Source organism: Corythoichthys intestinalis, chromosome 22 (assembly GCF_030265065.1).
Source record: "Corythoichthys intestinalis isolate RoL2023-P3 chromosome 22, ASM3026506v1, whole genome shotgun sequence".
Lineage (NCBI taxonomy): Eukaryota > Metazoa > Chordata > Actinopteri > Syngnathiformes > Syngnathidae > Corythoichthys > Corythoichthys intestinalis.
The window spans coordinates 18,638,246-18,651,082 of NC_080416.1; the positions used below are offsets into that span (position 1 = coordinate 18,638,246).

Genomic DNA, 12,837 nt, shown 5'->3' on the forward strand with positions numbered 1-12,837 from the left:
TTTTCGGGGCCTTGTGCAGACTTACCTGTGGGAGATGACCAGCGGCGTGGAGGAGATTCCTCCAGGAATTCTCAATAAGGAGCACATCATTTTCGGGAACATGCAGGATCTTTATGAATTCCACCATAAGTAAGCATAAGCAGTGAATAATGTAACTACTTAGTTTTTACTGTATGTCCTCAGAGGAAAAAGTAGAAGAAAATTCAGCCAGTTCTTGTTGCTCTAGCGCCTCCCAGTGTTCAATTAGATCTTAACACACAGAGCGGCTACACATTACTAGATAGATTTGACGGTGAAAGACGTCCAATGTCCTTGCTTACTTGGACTAGTAGACGTAGACGAGGGTGCATGCATTTGAAGCGTTTAACATTGTGTTTTGTGTTATTTCTTTTTCAGCATTTTTCTTAAAGAGCTGGAAAAATACGAACAGTTGCCTGAAGATGTTGGCCATTGCTTTGTAACATGGGTATGCAGCACTTTATTTATAACCATAGTTATACTGTTAATGCTACTTAAAGAACCTTAAAATCTTTTTTTTTTTGTAGGCTGATAAGTTTCAGATGTACGTGAACTACTGCAAGAACAAGCCAGACTCGACTCAGCTCATCCTAGAGCATGCTGGGAACTATTTTGATGTAAGTTAAATACAGAGGTGGGGAGAGTAGCCAAAGATTTTACTCAAGTAAGAGTGGTGTTACGTCTAAATAATTTTACTAAAGTAAAAGTAGTCATCCAAAAATGTACTCAAGTACAAGTAAAAAAAAAAATACTCAACTAGCGAGTAACATTGTGAGTGGCTGCTTACAGTGTCAGATTTTCTCAGCACAACTTCATCTATATGAGCTGTTAAGTGGTACCTCTACATATGAAGTTAATTCGTTCCAGGACCTTGTTTGTAAGTCGAAATGGTTGTATGTCCAGCAGGATTTTCCCATAAAAACACATTATAATTCAATTAATTCGTTCCACAGCCAGAAAACCTACACTAAATCCTTAATAAATACTGCTGATGCTATTGTAAATAGCAATTACACAAAGCAAAACAAATAAATCATGAATAAATAACAATGATGATGTAACCACATGTCACCTTAACTTAAAATGACTGGCAAACGAGGGGGACCGCCGAGATCATAGACTATCTATGGCCGTATTGTTGAGCCATATCACGGATGCGCACCCCACCCACGCTCACATTTTTCTGTCATTTGCATCTTCATTTCAATGGTATGTGTAACCTGCACTTACCTTCTTGGAACCGTGTTGATTTCTCTCACAAGAAACTCTGCCGTACGTCCATCTTGCGTCAAGACAAAGAAACTGTGGTGTTGTCAAAAATCGTCCTATTACGAGCATGTCGTCGGATGTAGAAACAAATGGCGAGTCAAATTTTACGTAGGGTGTCGAAAAGATTGTATGTCGAGGTACCACCATATTATTATGCTGTACTATAGCCTATTACATGACCATAATATGCCAAAAACATAACACAAAAATCATCAAATTCAGACCAGAACAACACTATGACTCATTACCCGTCCAAAGAGCATGAGTGCCCTCTAGTGGAGAAATCATTGTTACCTCCGAATAGGGTTGGGCATCTTTTGAAAGTGAACGAATCCGGTTCTGATTCCACGTTTCGATTCCTTTTCCGAACGATTCTCGATTCTGATTCTTTTAAGAGGCAGTGTAAAAAAAAATTGCATAGTTCATATTAAAATCTTAAATTCTCGCTGATTTTTTAAAATTATATGAACTTCTCACAGGGCTATTTTAACTTGTATACAAATATCAGTCTTTGAACTTCAATGTGATTAAGTTTCTTTACGTAGGAGTGCACTTTCACAAAGATGTTTATTTTTCAAAAGCTCACGGAGAAAGCATTTACACATACTGTATTCTTTTGCCATACATGTACCTTAGATGGAAGCTACAACGAAGCATGAGTATAAATTCTTCTGTTGTTTTCTTTCTATTGTATTCTTATTGGCGTTGCCAAGATGAGAAAAGTAATTCATTAGATTACTTACTACTGAAGAAAATAACGCTGTTAGTAACGCTGTTCAATTCTAACGCCGTTATGAACAACACTGGTTACTACCCACCTCTGGTTAAATGTCATGGTAAACGTAATGAAACTGTACTTAGAAATCTCTTTCTTTCTGGGCGAACAGGAAATTCAGCAGAGACACCGACTGGCCAACTCAATCTCCTCTTATCTGATTAAGCCTGTGCAAAGAATCACAAAATATCAGCTCTTGCTCAAGGTAACCTAAAAAAAAAAAAACATCACTAGGGTGCCTATTTTTTACCCACACTGTTATTATGTTGTCCTACTTAAGTGTAATTGTGCTGTTTTAGGAACTGCTGACATGCTGTGAAGAAGGCAAAGGAGAAATCAAGGACGGCTTGGAGGTGATGCTTAGCGTTCCCAAGAGAGCCAACGACGCTATGCATCTCTCCATGCTGGAAGGTGATTTAATCCGCCCACGACCGGTCGTTAAATCATTGCAGTGGTGTCATTTGCTTACTTTGCCACCGTTCACCTCCCACAGGTTTCGATGAGAACATTGAGTCACAGGGCGAGCTGATCCTACAGGAGTCCTTCCAGGTGTGGGATCCAAAGACGCTAATCCGCAAGGGCCGAGAGAGACATCTCTTCCTCTTTGAAATGTCCCTCGTCTTCAGCAAGGAGGTCAAGGACTCCAATGGCAGGAGCAAATACATCTACAAGAGCAAACTCTTTGTGAGTTTTCCTTAACAAATTGCTTGTCTGCAACATTAGCAGTGACACTGTTTCTCCGTAGACCTCCGAGTTAGGGGTGACAGAGCATGTTGAAGGAGACCCTTGTAAGTTTGCTCTTTGGGTGGGACGCACACCGACGTCAGACAACAAGATTGTTCTTAAGGTAAGACGCTATTTCCTTATATCACCGAGTTTTTAGCTCGCTGCACTAACAATCAAAGATATTTTTGGCGACTGCATCATCATGTGGCTTTTAATAATTGGTCAGTTTTAATTTTCATCTTTATATCTCATGAAATTCCATGTTGTCAACGGGATGAAATTGTACAATTTTGGCAAAATGGGTTTTGTTCAAGTCTAGGCATGTGCCGGTTTGAGATTTTGACGGCATGATCATCTTAAGCAAAAATACCACGGTATCACAGTATTGTAATTTTAGCTAAAAAATGTGTTATTTTGAGATCTATGGCTTAAAAATACCCCCAAAAATACTGTTTTCTTGAGTGAACTCTCATAGCTGGTGGGAAACGTTGACAGCGTTTACTTACTTCAAATTTTGTGTAAAGTGACGGGTGATGATCACGTAAATGTGAAATCATGTTGGAGGTGTTACCTGCACATCAGCTGTCCTTCCTCCTCTAAGCCGTGGCCGCCTGTTTCTTTTCGAGAGCCAAAGTACTCCCATACTAGCGACTTTATTTTTGAGCGGGGAAAAAGCTCACGCGTAGTGTCACTGACAGACGCAGAACAAAGCAACAACTGGAAGGGGATTGGTAAGCACTGCCGTTCCAAGCCACGGATTTCTCGCTACATTTTGGGGATCTCAAAAATAGCTAATACCGTGACTATGGTATGACAGAAAATTTTTGTGGTTTTGAAACCGTGACCTTTTCATACCACCTTGAAACCGGTAATCGGCACATGCCTATTCGAGTCTCAAAATTCATCGTGTGTTCTTTGTTTCCGAAAAAGGTGTTAAGTGGTTTAGGCTCTCCAAATCGACCAAGTGTATATTTTTTAAACACAATTTAGCTTTTTCTGGAACATTATTTTTGACTTATTATATTGGAATTTGTATAAACTGTAAACGAAGCCCAAAACATTAATTGTAAAATTTGCCAGTGGTGGATGAAGTACTCACTTCAAGTACAAGTACAGATACAGGTGCACAAATTACTTAAGTAAAAGTACAAGTATCTAAGAAAAAAAATAATAAATTAAAAGTACAAAAGTACTTGCTTTAAAATTTAAATTACAAGTAAAAAGTAAAAGTATTTTCTCCCGATGCCAAAATGTAATATACGTATACACATAATGTATTGACGGGGCACAGGGCCTATAAATAGAGGGCCTGCATTGTTGGCGAGGCCATCAAAGCTGACTGAGTGGAATCACAGACAAATAACTTTTTTCGTTGAAAATTCTTGTGAATAAATGCTTAAATCCCTGAATTCTTTCTAGGTATGGACGTAAAACAGTCTCGATTCTTGGTTAGAAGCAAAAAAAAACGTGCAGTTAGCATTTATTATACGTCAATATGTCGAAGTACAATGCTAGTCTGTTAGTGGATGTAGATAGCGTCTGCCTTATGTAAACAGAGCTTTTCCGGTGAAAATTCCGGTTAAAATTCTAGTGAATACATGCTTAAATCCCCGAATTCTTTATAGATATTTATGTAAAACAGTCTCGATTCTCTGTTAAAGTAAAAAAAAAAGTGCAGTTAGCATTTATTTTACGTAAATATGTCGAAGTACAATGTTAGTCTGTTAGTGAATGTAGCTAGGGAACGCCTAAATGTAAACAGAGCTTTTCCGGTGAAAATTCTTGTGAATAAATGCTTAAATCCCCCAATTTTTTATAGATATGGATGTAAAACAGAAAGCCGGCTTTAGATTTCTGCGTGCGTGTCTTTGTGAATAGCTCCTCTTGATGTGGGCGGCCCACTACTTGAAGCTGAGGCGCAGTTCATGACCGATCTGACCCGTCAATACAGAGATCTGAGTCAATATTCAAAGAAAGAACCAGAAAAATCATTGAGTGCTCGGCTTTATTTAAAACTGTGCATAATGGAAAAAAACAAGCAAAAAAATTGACTGCACAGAAGCTTAACAAGCTCAAAAACTCCAACACTTAGCTTAATGGCGGATTGCAAGCAACTATCAGGTGCATACCGCCACCTACTGTCCAAGAGTGTGGCGTTTTTTATTGGTCAATATCTTGTTCACCAGCCTAATCTTGCTTGTACTCGTGTTGCTGCCACTAGTACTCAGTTACTGTATAGTTGCACGGGGCTTATGTAGTGAAATAAAAGTAAACAGTACCACTTCATATTTGTACTCAAGTAAAGAACAGATACACAAAAATGTACTTAAGTACAGTAACTAAGAACTTTTACTTTGTTACATTCCACCAGTGAAAATAACAGGCTGTTTTTGAACATGGCCCAAAACCTGCTGAAACTGTAGAAAAATCCAAAAAGGCTCAGGGTTAATAAACAAAAGTTTGCTGGACAAAGTAGCGCTGTCGTAAACATTTACTTATAGATGTGTTATAAACACAAAGGAGCTTTGAGGTCTGGTATTTTATACTTAAAACGTTCTCAAAACATAAAAGCAGCTTCATATAAACATTGCGTTAACTAAAAATTTCTGATGTACATCTAATTAAATTGCAATGAGGATTTCTTTTATTTGTTAAGAACCATCATTGCTGTGTCCTTGGCTTGGTCTTTTTTCCTTCTCCTTTTGCTGTCCTCTTTCCTGCCACTCTAAGATGTCAGCTTTATTTGCATGAGCAGCTTCAAGGTCACTGCCAACTAAAGTCACGATGCCCACCTCAGTCTCCCTTTTCACTTTTTTAAACAACTCTGCCGATCCTCTGCTTTGATTGTGCTTGGGTGGCGCGCGCGTCCGTATATCTGGGGCTGTTTTTTCTGTGAAAGCTTGTCTCCTAAGTTTCTCTGTGGGCTGACATGCTTCCACCAACGCCGCTGACACTTGTTCAACTTCTCGACGCCCACAACCTGGCTGCACGTCGTTGTTTCGAAGCAACAACTCAACTTTTTATTGATTTGACCACCGCTTTCTGTATCGTTTTCTTAAATACCCCTCCTGCTTCCCTAAGTGGCATAAAGGTTGATACTGTATTTCTGTCAGTGTTTGAAAGAGCATGAAACTAAAATCAACTTTTCACTGAATAAAATAACAATTGCCTAACCGGTAACTATCAAATTTTACTAAATGGGTCTCATCACTAACTACTGCTCACATTCACCACCATTAGTCTGCCACACTCATAACTGGGCTTGTGAAAGCAGGTTGTTGGTGTTGTGCGTTTTTGATCATATCAGTCCATTTTGTGAGCAAAAAAATGCACCTTTTGTACGACAAACCCAGTGAAATTGTCTATCTCATATTTCAAATTTAAAGCTAAGTCAGGGATCCAAACACGGAGCGATGGTGAGTACAAAATATCCCGCAACACAGCCCTTCAACTCCTCACGAGTCTGAAACAACAACTCAAAAGCAACTCTTATATGATACCTATATTATATACCTGACTGGGAAGTATTTTATAAAGAATCAGTGCAATTGAAGCATAACTAATATGTAGCATCACAATGCAGTTTGTAAAAAGATCATGTACTTTAACACCTCGCTCAAACTCCAGCGGATAAGAGATGCCAATGTGGTTTATTCAGACTTGTGGGGAAAAACTGAGTGAAACAGCAATTCTCAAAAGAAGTTGATTTCCAAATGGCCATAACCTTTGACTATCCCCTGAACGAATAGGCATCCAACATTGAGAACAAGCAGGACTGGATCAAGCACATCAGGGAGGTGATCCAGGAGCGCACCATTCACTTGAGGGGGGCGCTTAAAGAACCCATACATATTCCCAAAGCGAGTGCTGCTAAGCACCACAAGGGCCGAAGGTAACCAAGGAAATTTTAATGCTCACTTGAATGAATATTTGTAAACGTGTAACACTGTCGTAAAAAAAACCAAACAAAAAAAAAAAACAATGTGAGCGAGAGTATGTTCTTGTGGTTTAGGGACGGAGAAGATCTTGACAGTCAAGGTGAAGGCAGCAGTCAACCAGACACAATCTCTCTGGCCTCACGCACCTCCCAGAACACACTAGACAGTGACAAGGTGAGACACTATCTCCTAACATGCTAACGTGACATATGACCACTAGTGCTTCAACGATTAATCGATTAACTCGAGTAATTTGATGAGAGCTTTGAATTAAATTTTACTGTTTCGAGGATTCGTTTTAGTGACGTTGTAATGTTGTTGTTTTTTTAAGTGGTGCATTTAGGAAAGGCAAGGCAAATTAATGTAGCACAATTCAACTCCACAAATTTAGTATTATTGATTTTTGTGGATACACTGCCCTCTAGTGGCAACAGTGAATATGCAATAACTTTTCTAACATGGCTGAATCCAGCTACTCCCTGTTAAGACCAACATAAGGTATGTTTTTGTTTGAGCTAATATGTTTGTTAATGCATTCGTCATTTAGTTCATTTAGCCATTTTTTTGTGTTTGAAGGATTTGTTAAGTTTTGTTTAAAAAACAAAACAAACAAAAAAACAGCATTTTATAGCATTTAAGCTAGTGGACTTTTGATATTCAAGTTCGCCAATTGTTTTGTTGTACTTAGATCTTCACTTTTTTTTTTTTTTTTAATACCATTTGAGGTAAAGATATGGAAAATTTCCGATTCTTAGATTATTCGCGTTTCGGCCGTGGAAGATTTGAGAACAATTCACAAACATCCAAATTCCGATTATTGAAATATGCCAAGTAAAGCAGAACTGAAACACAGTCAGCGCAGTCCTCGGGACGCAATGAAGAACAGACCGAGAGTAAACATCATGCTCAACTCATGCTGTTAGATAAAACAACAATAATACCTGACTACGGCCAACAACTGCTACGAACTACGCCCACATAATGCAACGGTAGATATCACATGAATATAGAACTAGATGCGAAATGACAGACTCAGCGGCGTTATCACATGTATGGAAAACTAGATGCTAAATCACAGACTTGCTGGCCTTGGTAAACAGCCACCATCCTAAAGCAGTAGATTTCTCTGGAAGGCTGTTGTAGCGAACCTTCCGAGCGAACCTAATTAACTTTTTATCTAAAATAGTCTTAAATCGGCAAATTCTTGACTTGAATCTATCTTTAAATTATGAAATAACGGGAGCAATTTTTACAACTTTAACGGTTGATTCATAACATTTAATCAATTGAATGTAGTTTAAGGCTGCTGATACAGAATGGGGACCTGAGTCATTTATTTACTGTTTTGAAGTGTTAACTTGGTACTGAAATAATAGTTTATTTAAGCCTGAGAGGATTTTTGTACAATTTTTGTAACTAATGTACGAAACCTGAAAAGCAACTAATAGCTGGAGGGTGCATCAATAATCAATTTATAATCGAATTGCAATCTCTGAATCCTAATCGTAATTGAATTGATAGGTGCCCCAAGATTCCCACCTCTAGTTTGAGGCTAAGCTCAGGTATTTTAATTTATTTTTATATGCATTTATTGCTCTTGTAAAATGAGTCCCCATAGTTTGAATAAACACTCAGGAATTTTATTTCGTGTTGCATTTATTGCTCTTTAGTAAGTGCAATCTTAGCAAGCCAAAATAAATGTTATTGCAGGCGTCAACACTTGTTTCTTTGTTTTACATCTCTTAAAATTTATTACAGCTGCAGCTATCGATTATTTTAGTTGTCTATTAATCGAATAACTAGTTAGTTCGAATAATCGAGTAATCAGATAAGGAACATGAAAACTTAAAATACCTGAGCCTCAAATGGAAAAAAAAAAAAAGTAAGGCTCCATGTACAACAAAAGGACAATTGGCTAACTTACATAGCAAAATTCCGCTAGCTTAATGCTATAAAACGCTAACGTTTTTTTTTTTTTTTTTTTTTTTTTTTTTTTTTTAATACAATGCTCTTAACGAATGGTTCAGACACATATTCCCACAAAAAACGTCAAAATGTACCTATAAATTACGAATGCATATAAAAACATATGAGCTCAGACAAAAACTTAGCTTATGTTGGTCTCAACATGGAGCAGCTGGATTCAGCCATGTGAAATGAGGCAGACTAGAGGACAGTGTATCCGCCCAAATCAATAAAACTACATGCAAATACTTTCAAAATAAACCATTACAACGCAACTTTAATTAAACAAATACTCAAAGTAGCAAAATTCAATTCAAATCTTTTTTTCTAATCGAATACTCAAGTTAATCGATTAATCGTTGCAGCACTAAAATTTATTCTCTTAAATTTTCGTAATCCGATTACAGTGGTACCTCTACTTATGACATTAATTGGAATTTGAAAATTTCGTAAATAGAGACACGTTTTACATGTAAATGCCCTAATCCATTCCAAGCACTACTGACACGCCACATTAAATTTTATAGTTGGGATAAAACCGGAATAAAACAACATCCAAACACATTTGAAACATTCTAGATACCTAATCTAACCGTTCATACCTGTAATGAAGCATATAATAGAACAAAATGCAAAAAATATATCCTACCTTTCGAGTGAGGCAGTGTCCTCTTTCAAGAGATAAATGGTGCCTTTCGCCTATCTCCCTCTTCGTGACACAAAAACACGAGGAGACCTATGCTCTAATGTGCTACTAATGTAATGAACCGTCTGTGGGCTTTAAAAAAAAAACTCTTCATGAGATAAAAACACGAGGAGCCTTGTGCTCATTTGGCTTAGACTTCCCCGCAATATCAACAATAACACAGTCGCCCTAATGTCAATGCTCTGTCTCACGCAAAGTGGTCATTCTTCTCTCCTTAACGCTTTCCCGTAGCTCTCCGGTGGTTGCGAGCTGACGGTAGTGATTCATGACTTCATGGCGAGTAACAGCAACGAGCTGACGGTGCGTCGCGGCCAGACGGTGGAGGTTCTGGAGCGTTGCCATGACAAGCCCGACTGGTGCCTGGTGAGGACCACTGACCGCTCCCCGGCCTTAGAGGGCTTGGTGCCCTGTTCCATGCTGTGCATCGCGCACTCTCGCTCTTCCATGGAGATGGAGGGCATCTTCAACCACAAAGGTTAGTAATTTTTTTAGACTGCAACTGCACAACAGTTGAACCTCTGAACTGAACTATCGACTTTAAAGCATTTATTCAATATCCTTAATATGAAGTTAGTGTCCATGTACTAGTGGGCAATTTGTCCTCATTTTATGCACCATTACATGCCTAAAAGGCTGAGTCGGGACCGTATTTTTCCACACTATGAGTTGCACTTTTTCTTTTCTTTTCTTTTTCATAGTTTGTCTGTGCCTGAGACTTATACTAAGGCACGACTTGTTCAGAAGTTACTACAGTATAGTAGTAGATGGATTTTTTTGTGATTTGGAGTTAGATCAAGACTTTGATAAACATGTTATGATGTGCTGTTTAGGCTACAGTTATCTTATTAACTGTTAATATTAGCTTTCTGAATTTTATCGTTATTACCACGAGGGGTGGGTACCATACGATACGATTTGCAATATAAGGCTGATGATCTCACTATATTGTGATAAAACAATTATTGATACATGGGTCAAGAAATCCATCAAAAGTAATAAACAGAAAAACAAGCTCTTTTCATCCTACTGTTGTGAATTGGAATGAGTTTATCACTAGTAAACGTCCAATCCGTTGGCAGCAAATAAACAATTGTTCATTCCCACTTTAAATGGAATGGAAGTCTATGGCCATCAGTTCGTTTCGGGGAAATTGACGCCATTTCCTGATGATTTTCGGTCACTTCCATTTATTTTTGGGGCATTTACAGTTCACTTGCTGTTGATTTTGGGTTAACTATGAAGGAAATGACTGAAGAATGTCCCCAATTGAATAGGAGGTGACTCAAAATCAACAGGAAGTGACCTGTAAATGCCCACAAAAGACTGGCTGTGAATGCTCTGGTTTCAGTGCTATTGACGGTGCTAAACGTCCAATCCAGTCAAAATAAATTGGCTGTCTAGCGCAGCCAGCGCGCTAATGTAGACACCACTGTAATGCAACGTTTTGTAGCAACCTGTCGGTTTTCTTTTTTAAACAGAGACACATTTTAAAACGATATATCAATTCTTGGTGAACGCATATGGATAACCTTTTAGGCTACAAAGTATCGCGATATATCACCTTTTTGTCACACCGCTTATAAAGATTACTTTAATAAGAAAAGATCATATTTCAATTTTAGTTTTACCTGCGATTTGGCTCGACACATTACATTTTGGCTCTTAAGGGAAGGATCCATCTCTAGAACACACACACAAGATGAAAATTAGCACAAATATATATTGTCACACCCTTAATTACCACACTGTCTAGTCTTTTTTTTTCTGAGTCTCTGAAAGTCCCCCAGAGATTTATACTCCAATGCAATATAAATTTCGTTTTATAATATACAGTCTTTGGCCTGTGCGACTTATAGCCTGAAAAATACGCTATACTTAATGTTGTAATCCTTGTCTCATGTTACAGACACATTGTCAGTGTGCAGCAACGACTCCATCATGCCAGGATCTTCTGCTACACTTCAGCCTGGTCATGTAATGGGCTCCCACTCTTCACCCGGACCTAAACGACCAGGTACACAGCCACACCACCAAAATCCAAGACAAACCAAATTGGGATGTCCTGATCTGATCACGTCATTGTTCAGACGATCGTGATCATATTTTTAATTTTAAGAAAATATATATATAGTGATACCTCTACATACGAAGTTAAAGGACCTTGTTGTTAGTCGAAATGGTCGTATGTCGAGCAGGATTTTCCCATAAGAATACATTATAATCATTAATTCGTTCCACAGCCTGAAAACCTACACTACATCCTTAATAAATGCTACTGGTACTATTGCAAATATCAATTACACAGAGCAGAACAAATAAATTCTGACTAAAAATCGGAATAATAATATAATAATAATACCTGTAATAATGTAACGAATCATGTTCTAATGTGGCGGATGTGTTTTGCGTGGTGTACCTGAACGCACCGCGTCGCTGACTTGACCGAGTGAGGGAGGACTTATATTTTCACTTTGTTCAGCTGGAACGGACAGTAGGCATGTTGTTTAGCACAAGTTCTGAAATAAATGATTAAAAACCTGACAAAGCTGACCATTTTTGGTCGTTGTTGCAACAATAATAATTGTCACCTTAACTTATAAAGACTTATAGACTATTAAAGACTTATAAAGAGGTTGGAGGAGGACCGTCGAGATTCGAGACCAAGGGTCGGGAACCTTTTTGGCTGAGAGAGCCATGAACACCACATATTTTTAAATGTAATTCTTTGAGAGCCATACAATATGTGTAAAACTAAAAATACAAGTAATGTGTGCAGTTTATGTAATTTCAACACTTTTAAAGTACAATAAGGCCTTATAATACGCGCCTACATTTTGCTTACATTTTTAAAAATGTTTTAAAGGCTAAAAAGTAACAAAGTAATTTTGGAAATACAATGGCATTTCCAAAAGGTACAGAAATATATACGTTTTATACTCGGCAATACTCCTGGAAAAAGCGGAAGTACTCTAAAAAGTACAGTACTGTAACTTGTATGGAATTTTTTGTCAAATAAAAACAAAAACAATTTTTTTTTTTTTTTTTTTTTTTTTTTTTTTTGGTATTGGATCGGGACTGTGTCAGCAGATTCTCAAAATCAGTTGACTCTGACTCCGGTGCAAAAATATGAAGTTGGGACATCCCTACACGAAATAGCATCAGAATAGATTGGACACTGTCAACATGCTTTTCCCGTATTTTGCAGGCAACACATTACGGAAGTGGCTGACCAGCCCCGTGCGGCGTCTGAGCAGCGGCAAAGCAGACGGTCACGTTAAGAAACTAGCCCACAAACATAAGAAGAGCCGCGAAGTGAGGAAGAGCGGCGAGATGACGATGGGCTCCCAGAAGGACTCTGACGACAGCGCCGCCACGCCTCAGGACGAGACCGTGGAGGAGGTGAGGGGGACATCACTGTGTTCTGTTTAATGCTACTCTGG

At 38.3% G+C, this 12,837-nt stretch overlaps 1 protein-coding gene across 5 annotated transcripts in view; it reads left to right on the plus strand.

Moving 5' to 3' along the window:
- LOC130910209 (triple functional domain protein) overlaps positions 1–12,837 on the plus strand; it is a 121,484-nt gene that overhangs the window by 81,084 nt on the left and 27,563 nt on the right. For 3 of the 5 annotated variants that reach the window (XM_057827251.1, XM_057827252.1, XM_057827254.1), the window contains 13 exons: positions 20–129; positions 397–466; positions 546–635; positions 2,175–2,267; positions 2,362–2,473; positions 2,556–2,746; positions 2,808–2,909; positions 6,175–6,204; positions 6,538–6,680; positions 6,801–6,900; positions 9,629–9,872; positions 11,304–11,411; positions 12,603–12,796. In XM_057827251.1, coding sequence (XP_057683234.1) covers positions 20–129; positions 397–466; positions 546–635; positions 2,175–2,267; positions 2,362–2,473; positions 2,556–2,746; positions 2,808–2,909; positions 6,175–6,204; positions 6,538–6,680; positions 6,801–6,900; positions 9,629–9,872; positions 11,304–11,411; positions 12,603–12,796 — 1,587 coding nt within the window. The remainder of the gene's footprint in view (positions 1–19; positions 130–396; positions 467–545; positions 636–2,174; positions 2,268–2,361; positions 2,474–2,555; positions 2,747–2,807; positions 2,910–6,174; positions 6,205–6,537; positions 6,681–6,800; positions 6,901–9,628; positions 9,873–11,303; positions 11,412–12,602; positions 12,797–12,837) is intronic. The other 2 variants (XM_057827255.1, XM_057827256.1) reach the window with 1 other exon arrangement.